Source organism: Aspergillus sclerotioniger, assembly GCF_003184525.1.
Source record: "Aspergillus sclerotioniger CBS 115572 chromosome Unknown BO94scaffold_53, whole genome shotgun sequence".
Taxonomy (NCBI): domain Eukaryota; kingdom Fungi; phylum Ascomycota; class Eurotiomycetes; order Eurotiales; family Aspergillaceae; genus Aspergillus; species Aspergillus sclerotioniger.
Genome location: NW_020291043.1, coordinates 100,128 through 114,449, shown reverse-complemented (window position 1 = coordinate 114,449; position 14,322 = coordinate 100,128). Strand labels below are relative to the sequence as shown.

The 14,322-nt window shown below is 23.8% G+C and overlaps 1 protein-coding gene across 1 annotated transcript; it reads left to right on the top strand.

Moving 5' to 3' along the window:
• The first annotated feature begins 327 nt into the window (after window positions 1-327).
• On the top strand, window positions 328-1,304 carry BO94DRAFT_540712 (uncharacterized protein). Its single transcript, XM_025612975.1, has one exon. The coding sequence runs from the start codon at window positions 707-709 to the stop codon at window positions 932-934; it is 228 nt and encodes a 75-aa protein (XP_025461605.1). The 5' UTR covers window positions 328-706; the 3' UTR covers window positions 935-1,304.
• The last annotated feature ends 13,018 nt before the right edge of the window (window positions 1,305-14,322 follow it).

The window sequence follows — 14,322 nt, the reverse complement described above, 5'->3', positions numbered from 1 at the left end:
AAAGCTGATGATGGAGCAGATCAACTGATATAACGCAGCTTCATACCCTTGTATCCATGTGATGCGTCTCGGACTCGTCATCCTTGCCCTCCTGCAGGGAGGAACATTTCCGCTGCAAGGAAATATCAGCGCTGGCGGACTCGCGATTTTACTTGCTGCCTTGCCTTTTACCCCAGGTTCCCCAAGGGCCGGGGCAAATCAGCCGGGCATCTCAGACCACGGATCCGGGGTCATTCGTAGTTGGTTGCTTAGGCAAGGGACTGGATGGTAATGGTAGGAGCAACCGAGGAAGTTCCGCACCCCGGAACATTTCCGCTTCCCCTTCATCATCTAGGTAGCAACTCTTCCATTATTCCTACCATGAGGCTCATCACTTGTGTCGGAGTATGGCCGGAACTAAACTTTCAAGACACTGTATATCTAACTAAACAACCATCAACGATGATAACATCCTAAAATCTTCAAACCATCATTCACGTATGTGCATATTGTTCCTCAGTCTATAGGGCATGGAGGGTTTTTTCCTTATATGAACGAAATACTATCCCTAGGGCGTCTATGATAAGGCCAGGTTCAAAGAGAGGGCTGCGACTCTTCATAAGACAAGCTGGTCTTGGTAGTGCCTTCTTGTGAGGGTAGTAGACTTGCGACCGAGTATTCCCCCGTCTAGGCCATATGGAAATCCAGAGCAGATTTGGCGAAAAAAATGCGTGAACTCATTCGAGGCAACTGTATTGTCGGCCTGGAGTTGATGCTGACTGACTGGTGCGTATCAGAGGGACGAAGCAAGTTTGAAATTCGAGGTTCTCGGTTGACCATTTATACCAAACGAACATTTCTGGAACGCAATTCTCTAGGCCTTCGCTCTGCGTTTTGGGAGTTAAGTTGCTTGAAGAGCAGCCAACTTGGGGGAAGGTCATTGGGTACTCAGTAAAGTATATATATAGATACCTGGGTTTCAAATAGTTATCTGGGCGCACTTGACGGAGTAGTAAGCTCTATCGAAGAAAAGAGTGCATGAGCACACTTGGCAGATACAGTAGTACACAATAGGTACCTAAGGGAGAGAGATGCACAGGCAAATTGAAAATGCGATGCAGTGGTGGCCCACTCTTTGCACCGATCGGGAGGTTCGGATAGGACTTGTACCGTTTTGGTTGGAGAACTGACCGACGGACTGATCGCACCCGGATCAACCGAATTAGAGGGGAAGGGGGATGGATCCTTTCGTGATCAGCACGTAAAGCCGAAAGGAGGAGGTTTCGCTACACAGTACAGAATTACACCAAGGCATAGGTATACTGTGGGAGAGACTGACGTAGGGTAGTGGGACTCCCGCATCACACAGCAGGTATCTTGGACCAAAGGACATTTGTTGCCTCATAATATTATATCATTACCGTCGGTATTATGATTACGCCATGCGGGCGCAGACGCGAACACTACTACATACTCAACCCTGAAGGTCGGCCACAGCTCGACAGATCCTCTCTGCTTAATAAATCTGATTCCCATATCATATATATATATTCGCATTCACCTGTGATCTTTTGCATCTCATGTTCTGATTTACTGTTCTGCTGACTGCTTTCTGTTTTATCTACTGTATTATTTATCTTATTAAAATTTTTATCTTTCAGACTGTTCTTCTTGCTGCTCTCTTTTTCTGCCGCTCCTATTTCCAATATCATCTCTACTTTTAATATAAAATATATTTTTTAAACTGTTTTTTATATCACGTCTCTATCTTTACAGTTCTTTATATATTATCTAATACTTTTTTATACTACTTATATATATGTACTAACCTTCAGAGCTCTGTTTTACTTTTAATAACATTTTATTTCTTTAAAGATACTGCTGTTTTCTTCTATTTATACTGTATTCTGCTTATTATCTCTATAATTTTTTTAAATTTTAATTTCAATATTCTTTAACAGTTATATCTATATTACTTATTATTTTATTTTATCTATCTATTACTACTCACATATTACTATCTGTTTAAGATATTATTAATTACTTAAGATATTACCGTCCGCTTCAGATGTTTATATTTACTTTAGATATTTATATCTATTTTAAATATCTGTGTTTATCTTAGATATCCGTGTCTATCTCAGGTATCTATATCTATTTTAAGTATCTATATCTGCTTTAGATATTGCTATCCATTGTCAAACCCTAGGATCGCTTCCCTGTTCCTGTTAGCTTAGCTTCACTGGTATACGTACCTTCCAACTGAATTGAGGATGTATCAGGCTGATGACTATCTAGGAATAACTGGTCTTGAATAAGAGAAGAGAAGTAAGGCTGAATAGTGCTGCGCAGCTATCCGTAAGTAAGTGCGGATGAGTGTTGTCGCTAAGCTTCCAAACGTATGGTTACTTAAAGACAGTATTATTGAGCATGAAGAACAGAACTAGCTAAGTATATGAAAGAGTGTCCTTATATATCCGTTCTCCTAATGTCGTTGTCATGATATGTTATACCACTGGTATGTTATCTCATGTCACTGCCATGTCCTGGTCGTAGCGTTGACATGTCGTAGCTTGTCGGTGACATGCTCATCGTGGTCACGTGATGTGTAACCGTTCCGGGCACCGTAGTGGTAATCCCCAATAACAGTTCGGTCTTACCCGAGCGCTGCCCTTATTGGTGCTTTCTGCCTGGCGAATCCGCCTCACTAGTTGTTCAGCTAGCAGGGGTCTGTAACATCCATCTCAGACTTTATAATAGTATTAATATAGTAGAGTTGGCATGGTAGTATCTTTGTAGTAAAATTAGCAAGGTAGAGTTGATATAATAGAGTTAGTATAGTAGAGTCAGCGTAGTGAAATTAGTATAGTAGTATTTTTGTAGTAGTATCTTTGTAGTAATATTTTTATAGTAGTATTTTTATAGTAGTATTAGTATAGTAGTGTTGGTATAGTAAAGATAGTATAGTATCTTAAAAAAAGAAAGGTGTGAGTCAGATTTGAATTTCTGATAAATAGTTATTAAAAATAATAATTATTATTATACTATAGCAGTGTGCTGTTCCGTATTAATATAATAAATCAATTAATATTCTTTATTTTTTACTATTTATTTCTGTAATTCTGTATCTTATTACTTCTTATTATTCTTTCTCTCTTTTAATATAATTATATCTTTATATATATTCAATATTAGCTTTATATAGCTAGTATTTATTTTTATCTATTGTAAGACTTCATTTTTATCACTTAATAAATTATTAATTATTTTTTACTAGTAGTTTTCTCTGTATATACTGATTACTGATATATATATATTTTTTATCATTAGATAGCTTATTCTTCTGATTATACTAGTACTTATACTCTGATTCTCAAATAATTTTTTCTAGCAACTATAAAAATTAAACTGGGTACTTTAATATAGTATATATATATATATTATATATAAAGAATTTAATATTAAATAGTTTTAATATATAGTTTTTAATATGGCGGTATATTATCTTTATATATATTAGACTATCTTATTTACCTTACTTTTTAGTTTTAGAAAAAGTCTTAATTTAATTTTAGTACTATAATAGAGGGTGTTTTCAGATATACTAGACTCAAGATAGTTAACATAATTAAATTATTTAAATTTTTAATTACTTACTAGATTAGGCTGGTAATCTTAAATCTGGAATTTTACCACTTAGACTATAAGATTATATAAGTTAAAGTATAAAAATTTTGATTAAATATAAGATCTCTTTCTTCTTATCTAAATAAGTAAGACTGTGTTTGTTTAGATACTAATATTATTTTTTAATCTAGAAATTAAGGCTGAGACTAGTAAATCTTATTTTAAAAATCTAATTCCAGTGTTCTGTACTGTATGAATAATTACTTTATTAAGATTATAATTTTTTTAAAAATCTGCTATTACTGTATTCTTTATTAATATATTTTATAGATCTTTCTTAGATTATTTATTTCTAAATAATTATTATATTTTACTAATTTCTTATATTATTATTTACTGCTACACTGTATTTAAGGATATTACTTTAGAAATATTGCTTTGGAGATACTATATAAAAAATATTATATTAGAAAATTATACTAGAAATACTGTATTAGGAATATTGTATTAAAAATACTATATTAAAGATTATATAGTCTTCTCTATTTATATAAATTTAATTATTTTTTATCAGGATTTTAAGTATTATATTTATTACAAGCAGAGGTTTTTAGTATATTATATTTTTTTAAATATATATTTATAGCTGCTAAGATACTCTTTATAATTATAAAATCTTTGATTTTTTTATATATTAGAAAGAAAGTGCTACAGATCTTAATAATCTAATATAGTATTTATATCTCTTTATATTTTATATAAGATTACTAACTTCTTGAACATGCTTTTCTAGACTTTGTATATATATACTTTAATCAGAATTAAAAATAATAATTTTCTTAATATTCTTTTAGTAATCATACTACTGCTTAAGTAATATTAAAGTATTAATTCTTAAATTTAGAGAATCTATATATCTGAATAATTAATTTAATAAACTTCATCTTGATTATATAAAATCTGATTAACGTATTTAATACTTTACTGTTATTACTGTTATTACTGTTATTACTGTTATTACTGTTATTACTGTTATTACTGCTACTACTGCTTTTATTATTATTATTATTATTATTATTATTATTATTATTATTATTATTATTATTATTATTATTATTATTATTATTATTATTATTATTATTATTATTCTTATAACTGTTACTGTCCTTACTAGCTTAACTATTATCATAGATTATATTACTAGTAGTAATATAGAGTTTATCTTTTTTTAATATATTCAACTTGGAGTCTTATCACTAAATTTATTATTATATTTTCTTTAAAAGCTGGATTATCTATATTACTAATAAGATATTATAAAGTTAATTAATTTATTAAAGATATTCTATATTCTTTTTACAGCTTCTTGCTCTAGTATAATATAATAAAAAAAGACTAATTATATCTTATTAATAAGAACTATATATATTTTTAGTATAGATATAAAAGTCTAAATATATAAGATTACTATTTATAAAAGATTAAAAATAGTATTATTATATGTTATATATAGACTAGAGACCTGTTTATATAAATTAATATCTTATATAATATAATTATAATATTAATTTAGTTAATAAGCTCGAGTATATAAGTTAGTATAGAAATATAGTATATTAAAAAAGATTATTAAATTATAGCTATACAGAAAGTAGATTATATTCTGAAATATTTCTGACTAGAAATATAAAGATTCTCTGTATATATTCAAGATATGAATTATTAAAGTTATATAACTAACTGGATATTATATTATACATAATATTAAGAATAGTAAGATATATCTAATAATAGAGATAATCATTAAGAAAGTTAAAGAGAAATTACAGATAATAAAGTAAATTTAGAATAAAAGTATACTAGTATACTAGATAGATATAATTATCTTACTTATTTAAAATAAGCTATCCTTTAACCAGACTGTAATACTTAAAATAATTATTATATTAGTTACTTAATAAATTAAACTTGTATTATCATACCCGGTGTTTTTCAGAAATATTAAATCTAATTATTATATTAGTAATAGTATCAAAATAATACTTATTAGTTATAATATATCATATTAATTACTAATATAAAAGATATCTTAGCTTTGTTACTGATATAATTATTTATAAATAAGTATAGATATAGCTAGCTGAATACTTTAAGAAATATAGATTAATAATATTTTTTTAAAATAAAGATTTTAAAAGGCAGAGTTTATTTATTTATTTCTTATATTCTTACTTGATTTGCTTTTACTAATAATATAATTTATCTAGACTGTTAAATAAATCTAATCTTTAGTTTCTGAGATATACAGTTACTATTATACTATCTATATCTTATTACTAATATCTTTAAATTGCTAATTACTTTCTTTTATTATACTGATTTTACTTTATACTATTATTATATAATATATGTTATTATATTACTATTATATAATGATTTATATATATTGGTTTACTGTTATAATATCTACTAGAAAAAAGGGATATATATATCTTTATATAATAGTATTATTTAAAAATATATTTATAATATATTTAATCTCTATTAATCACTAAAATCTTTGATTATATCCTGTTTTACTTGTATCTATTTTTATAATTACTGTACTAATTAGATTTAATTAACTAGAATAATTAATATCTACTATTCTCTGTGTATTGAGACTGTTACTTAAGAAAAATCCGAATATATTATATATTAATATTATAATTTATATAATATTACTCTTGATACTATCTAGATTTTAGCAAAATATAATCTCTATTAAGTAGCAAGTCATACTATTTATAAGAAGTAATATACTAAATATACTCTATCCAGATTTCTTAATAATAATATTAATATACTAACTATAAAGATTAGTACCAGATTTATATATATATCTGTTATCAGCTTTTTTCTTTATTTTTTAAAATATATTTTTCTAATCCTGATCCATAGATAATATCAGACTTTAATAAAATAAATATTAAATATAATTTTCATCTATATTTTAACTAAATATAAAATAGATTCTATTCTGATTGTAAATAAGTATATATATATATCTTTAAAATATACTGTTATATATATTACTGTATTAGTCTACTAGAGTCTTTAATTCTAATGTATATAAATCTTTATATACTTAATCTAGAAGACATACTTACAAGATATAAAAAAATAAATCCTATATTTATTTAATTATAGAGTCATATTATTCAATATCTTTAATAACATATTTATAATAATAATCCTTATTAATAAATTTCTTATCATATGCATGGTTTTCTTAATTAGTAGTAGGATAATATTTCTTATATATAGTTTAATCTATAATTATATTTAATAATTAATAATACAGATAGTTATATATATACTCTTTTAATATTAGATATAAAGATAGCAGGCTTCCTACCTAATATAATTAATGAAAAAAATAAGAAAAGTCAAGTTACTGTGATATCTAGCTTTTTTTACAGTATATTTTATGAATATAAATACTTTTTATTAAGCTTTAAACAAATATTAATATTAATAAGATAGATTAATAATATCTTACTTATATTTATTATTTATATCTACTTTATAATATTCTGTAATATATATTATTCCATCTATTTAAAAATACTGGCCACTATTAATATTTATATCTTTAAAGTCTTACTCAAAGTAATTAACTATATATTAATATTAATATAATTTTCTAAATCTTTATTTAATATCATCTATATACCTGCTAAGAAGATTTTAATATATTTTATTATAAAAGATTATTATTCTAATAATAAATTATTAATTTTTAGCTTGCAGTAAAGTTTTTAAAGCTTGATTATTTATACTATAATTAAAAATATTTATACATAAATCTTTATAAGATGATTACTAAATTAATCTATAGTAACAATAATAATAATAATATTAAATAATATATAATTCTATCTGTATTCTGTGCTAACAGTATCTGATTTATATAATAATACTATCAAGATTTAATAATAATTATATATAAATTTAGTAAGCTAATTTATTTCTTGATTTTTATTATTAATTCTTTATAACCAGAGATTGACTGTAAACTGTTTTAAGATAATAATAGAATATTTATTTAGACTTAGAAAGACTGTCTAGATTTAATATTATAGATTTTTGATAAAAAGCTTTAATAAATAATTTATAAAATCTAAAAGAATAATATACTGGATTTTGATTATACTTATATCTATGTTATTAAGTTTTAAAAGTATAAGCTTTCTTATATTTATATATTTATCTAGCTTTCCTATAATGAATATCTTCTTATAATAAAATAGATTAATAATATTATATGTGCTGAGCTGCTATGTGAAGATAAGAACTTCTACTATTAAATTATTTATAATTTAATTAAATATTATATAATATACTACCTGTATAATATCTACAATCTAAATTTATTCTATATAAAGAAGTATAATAGTATATTAATATATTTAAAAAATTATTTCAAGCTCTTTCAGGAATAGATAGTATTAAGTAATACTAATAATATGATTTACTAGTACTAGAATAATCTTATAACTTAATTTTTAGTAAATAATTCTTGTAATACTAAATATTCTTAAATTAAAATTAATAATAAGTAAATAATATTATATAATCTATATATTCTTATTTACTAGCAGGCTTATTACAATCTTAAATCTATTAATAATTATAAAATTATTTATTATATTCATAAATATGTTTATAAAGGTCCAGATTATATAACTATCAATGTTTAATGAAATAATAAGATTTAAAATTATATTAATAATTATTATATTCATATATCTGAAGCAGTATAGCATCCTATAGTATTTTATATTTATAAAATAAAATTATTAGTACAAGCTTTAACTATGTATAACTATAATAAGTATTATATTATATATAATAAGTCTTTTATATTCAAATAACTTATATTAATCTTGAGCTGGATATTTATTCTTAAATAATTCTTTCAGTATTATACAGATTATTTTAATACTGAGAAATATTTATATTAAGACTTTTTTTATTATTTGATTTAGATAAGCAGGGAATAAGCTCTCTAAAAGCAAAATAAGATAATAATTAGATATATTTATTTCTTAACTTTTTATTATAAAGAAATACATTATCTTTATTACTTATTAATAATTATCCCGGGTCCTGCCAGTTAGGAGGAGTTAAAAATAACGTAATCCACGGCCGAGTGACGCACACGGCCGTGTGACGCAGTTTTGCCGCCACCTCAAATTATTCAACAACAACACCACTTCAACGCGTCACCATTCTATATCTATTAGATAAAAATGTCCCTTTCTCAAGAAAACCGATTACAAATGGCTATTTTAGCTATTAAAAATAAAAAAATCCAGTCAAATCAAAAAGTTGCTGATATATTTCATATATCAGAAGCCACTCTTCGCTGTCGGCTTCGAGGAAAGAAATCATGTACAGAAACATGCGTTAGTGGCCATAAATTATTAGTTCTTGAAGAAGACGTCCTTGTTAAGAGACTTTTAGGTGCAGATAAATGAGGCTTCTTAATTCGACCCGAATTTCTACGTGGAATGACGCAGATTCTACTTTGTGAGTATATATAAGATCTGACTACAGTTTTTAGAGTTAACTGGGCCTATTCATTTATTAAACGCCGTCCTGAGCTATATATAAGATATAATTAAAGGATTTTATATCAGCAGGTAAAGTAAGAGGATCTAAAAATAATAAAGTCATGGTTTGAAACTATACGCGATGCTATTCAAGAACATAGTATATATAAAGATGATATCTAGAACTTTGATAAGACTAGCTTTATAATAAGATTCTGTATAATCTCTAAGATTATTACTGCAGTAGAGTGTAGTGAAAGATCTTGAAGAGTCATCTAAGATAATCACGAATTGGTGATAATTATTAAATATGTGACTTTTAAGAGAATTATTATACTATTAGTGATTATCTTAAAAGAGAAAGAATATCAGGCTCTGTAATATTAAGAGTCTAATCTTTTTTTAGATTAGAGGCTTACTAATAGTGCCAATGGCTGGATAATAGATGAAATAGGTCTAAAGTGGTTATTACAAGTATTTAATCCTTTTTCTAAGCTCTATTTAACTGGTGCAAAATGGTTGCTTATTCTTGATGGTTATTTAAGTCACTAATCTGCAGAATTTGATACTTTCTATAGAGAGAATATATTTATCTGTCTTTATATGTCTCTGTATATATCCTATCTTCTTTAGCTACTTAATATAAGTGTTTTTGGACTGCTTAAATATATATATAGCAAATTAATTAAAGATATGATAAAGGCTGGAAATAATTATATTGATAAACAGGATTTTCTATATCTATATCCTTCTACACGGAAAGAAGTCTTTACTTTAAAAAATATATATAACAGTTTTATAGGAGCTGGTCTTAAGCTATTTAATCAAGACTGGGTTCTTGAAAAAATCATCTTTTAACTTCGTATATTAACACCACTATTACTTACTGAAGATTTAATATTATCGGCTTTTTAAATATCTCAAAACTCTCGCTAGATTGATTGTAAGGTTTAAAGGCTATAAAGAAGCCTTTAAAAGAAAAGAACACTTTCTAGCAGTCCAGTCTTTCATATTTAACATCTTGAAAAAGCTGTGCAGATAGTAATAAATACGAACCTTCTTCTCTAACAAGAAATAAAGGTTCTACGGGCTGAAAATGAGTGGAAAATAAGGAAGAAAGTAAGAAGGCGCACGGCTCTAGGAAATGATCTCTTTATTTCTATATAATAAGGTTGTGACCGTATTTAGCAGCTTGATACGCAGCTTAATGAGCAGGTTGATGAGCCTACACCTGTGTCTTGCTAACGCGCTCCACCATGCTGCAGTGGCTGTGGGACTATTGGACATACTATAAGAAGCTGCCTTAGTAAATAGCTATTTATTTCATTTTCTATACATTCAAATTTAATGGGTGTTGTTAGTTGCAAAGCCTCAAATACATACTGGATGCGGCAAAACTGCGTCACACGGCCGAGTGACGCACTCGGCCGTGGATTACGTTATATAATAGTTATTAAAAAGCTTATTATATATATAGTATTCTCCAGTATGATAATAAGTAAAAGATCGTCTTTAATAAAGTATATATATATTAAATTAAATAGTATTTGTATATAATTTTTATATCTGTTATAATTCAGATATCTTTATCTATATCTATTTTTTTAATTATTTGAATTTATTTTAAGAAGAATATATATAATAATTTATTTTAATCAGCTATCTTTATAGTAAATCCTTTCTTTAATCCTTTTATAAATAGTTTTTTATTTTAATCTTAACTTATTATATATATCTGAAGACTTGGTATATAAAGATAAAAGCTTAATAAACTATAGATTATTAATAATGATTTATAGTTAGTTTCATTTTATAATATATAATAAGAAGTTATAAAAGAAATTTTTTTCTAATTATAATTAGAAAAAATATATGAGCTTAACAGTATAAAAAGTTTAATTTATATTAATATATTATATTTAATATAGTTATTACTTACATCACTAAGAATTTAATATAGATATATTTTTTTATATAGTCTGGGAGGTACGGGGAAAATCTTTATATATATTATATTAATTATATACTATTAAACTCAGAAAAAGATTATATTATATATAATATTAATTAATATAGTATTATTATTACTTTCAGATAATTATATAATATATAAGTACTTTTATATTTTAATTATTACGTAAAATACTGATATATAAGAACTCTTTACAAAATATCTTTTATTATCTGGAAAAAGATATTAATAATTAGGTAAGATATTTTTAATATGGTTAATTAAATACTTCAGAATATGTGACAGGGTTTGCTAAAATATTTTAAGCTATTTAAAAAAATCTTAATTTTATTTAATAATGATTTTTAGTAAATCTTATCTGTTATTTTTTAAAAAAATTATATAATAATAGTAAATACATACCTGTAAAAGTTAAAGATTTGGTCTTATCTAAAATTACTTAAGTTAAAAAAGAATATATATCTTTACTTAATGAATATAAAATATTAAAAAATAATTAAGTAGTTAAATATATTATTATATTTTCTAATTAATATTAATACATGTTTACATTAATATAAGACTATATATTGTATTTTTTTTAATTTTAATGATTAATTAGTATTTTTTTTTCTTTTAGATAAGCTCTATATAAAACAAGAATATTATAAATTAATTATATTATCTTCTTATATCTTAACAGTCTCTGAGATAGATATATTTATATATTCAATCCATCTTAAGCAGGATTTAATAGTATTTAACTATATCTGAGAGAAATACTTAGTGTTTTTAAAAGAATTTAATGTTTTTCCTATTAAAAATATAGATATAAATAACTTTACTAATTATTTATTAATTTACCTGTCTGAATATATTATATTACTCTTTTTTAGTAATATCTATATTAATCAGGCTCTGAATATAAAAAAAATTTGTTTAATAAGCTTTTAGAGCTTTCTAACTAGCAAGATTAATATTAAGATAGATTATCTGATTATATTATTATAAAATCTAAACCTGTAAAATAGATTGTATAATAAAATATATTTAATAATTACTAAAATTCAAATAAATCTATTACTTAAAAATGAATATTTTAAAGGATTATTTTAATGGACAGTTACAAATATTTTTTATTATATCTTTTTAGTCTGAAGAGAGTAAGCTTTTATATATATTATATTGAATATATTTTTTTATATATTTTATTTTTTTTATAATAATTAATAAGGCTCAGAATTAATTCTTATATAATATTAATATTAATCTACAGGTTCTGGTATTCTTGTATAGTTATCTCTATATTAATATATCCTAGACTATATTAGTCTAAAATTTAAAGATCTTTTTATTAGTAAATAATAAGGCGCATGTGATATAGAACATTATTTATTTAAAAATCTTACAGTATTTTAAAGAGATTAAGATATAGGCTGGCTTTACTAAATATAATATAATATAATATAAAAAGTATAAATGTATTACTTTTATTATTTATAATTAGTATATTATATTAACTACTGTTTTATTATTAGAATTAATTACTGTTTTATTATTATTATTCTATTCTTTTGATTTGTGGAGACTGCATATTTATTTATATTTATATTTTTTTATTAATTATCTATTATATATTTTATTATAACTATTTAATTCTTAATATAGTAAATAATAATTTTTCTGTCTCGCTGAATATTCACTGTGTATAAAGTAATTTAATCAATATTAATAATATATCTATAAATCCTGTTAAAATAGTATTTAATATTAAGATTTAAAAATCTTGATTAATATTTTTTAATAATCTTAATATTTTTTCTAATAATATTAAGATTACTGTTAACTTCTATAATTACTGAAAATAGAAGACTTCAATTAATACTATTACTTTTTATTATAAATATTGATATAGATTCAATCAGACAGGATCTTTCTTATAATTTCTATATATACAGAGTAGTTATTTATGTTAATATATAATTTATCTTATGATTTTATCTTATTATTTATCAAAATTAATTTACTGGGTGATCCAGATATACATGTTTATAAGATTATGTTATTTTTATAAATATATATTATATTATTATTTATTAGCTTAATATTATTTCAGATAATTAACAAGAATAAAAATAAAAAGATTCTAATTATATAGATAATAATATATAATTATAATATATATTTAGAAGATATATTTTTATATATTATTTTTTCAGTTATCTATATATTTTTTAAGATAAATTACTAAGATAAGGTTTTATTTCTAATATCTGGTTGTATAGTATAAGTCTTTAGTACTTTAATTAATTATTAATCCTATTAAAATATTCTTATTCTAGTATTAGTTATAGAGAGCATGTTATATATATTATATGATTTTAATATTATAAATATTATTATAAATATCATTATTATATTAATTAATTAATCCTGCTCTGAGAAAGTGTTACAAGATTTTAAATAAAAGCTTTAATATTAAGATATACTCTCTATAATCTTTGATTAAAGTTACTGTATTCTAGTCTTTTAAACCTATATCAGAATCTATAATAAAAGTAATTATTAAACTTATTAATAAGCCTGCTCTGCTAATTTCTATATTTAATTAAATAACTCTTACTCATAATTTTTAATATCTCAACTTATTTATATATAAGTAGTACCCGCAGTTTTAAGATATAAATATTTATAACTTCTTATAAAGAATATTTTTATAAGAATATTAAAAATAAATCTGTATATGAGAAATTTTATTATAGATTTTTTTCTAAATTATATTCTTCTTATTTTTTATTTTATAAGTAGTCCTCTTCCTGTATCTTCTTTTCTTTAATATTAATTCTTTTTAAATCTGTAAATTATACTAACATATATTTTAATTTAAAAATAGTCTCTAATAATAGTAAAGAGGAGATATCTATTATTAAAAAGTTTAAGACTGAGAAATCTGAGTATAAATCTAAGTTATTAAAGCTAGAGCTGAAGCTGAAGTTAAGATTTAAGACTTCTGTTAAGATTAAGACTGATACTACTTAATCTACTTTTAATATTTACTTTAATACTATTTTGAAGCTAGATACTCTACTTCCTACTATCTCTACTCCTATTTCTCTACTAGCTTTAATAAAAAATATAGAATTAAAGACACAGGTATTATTACTGAAG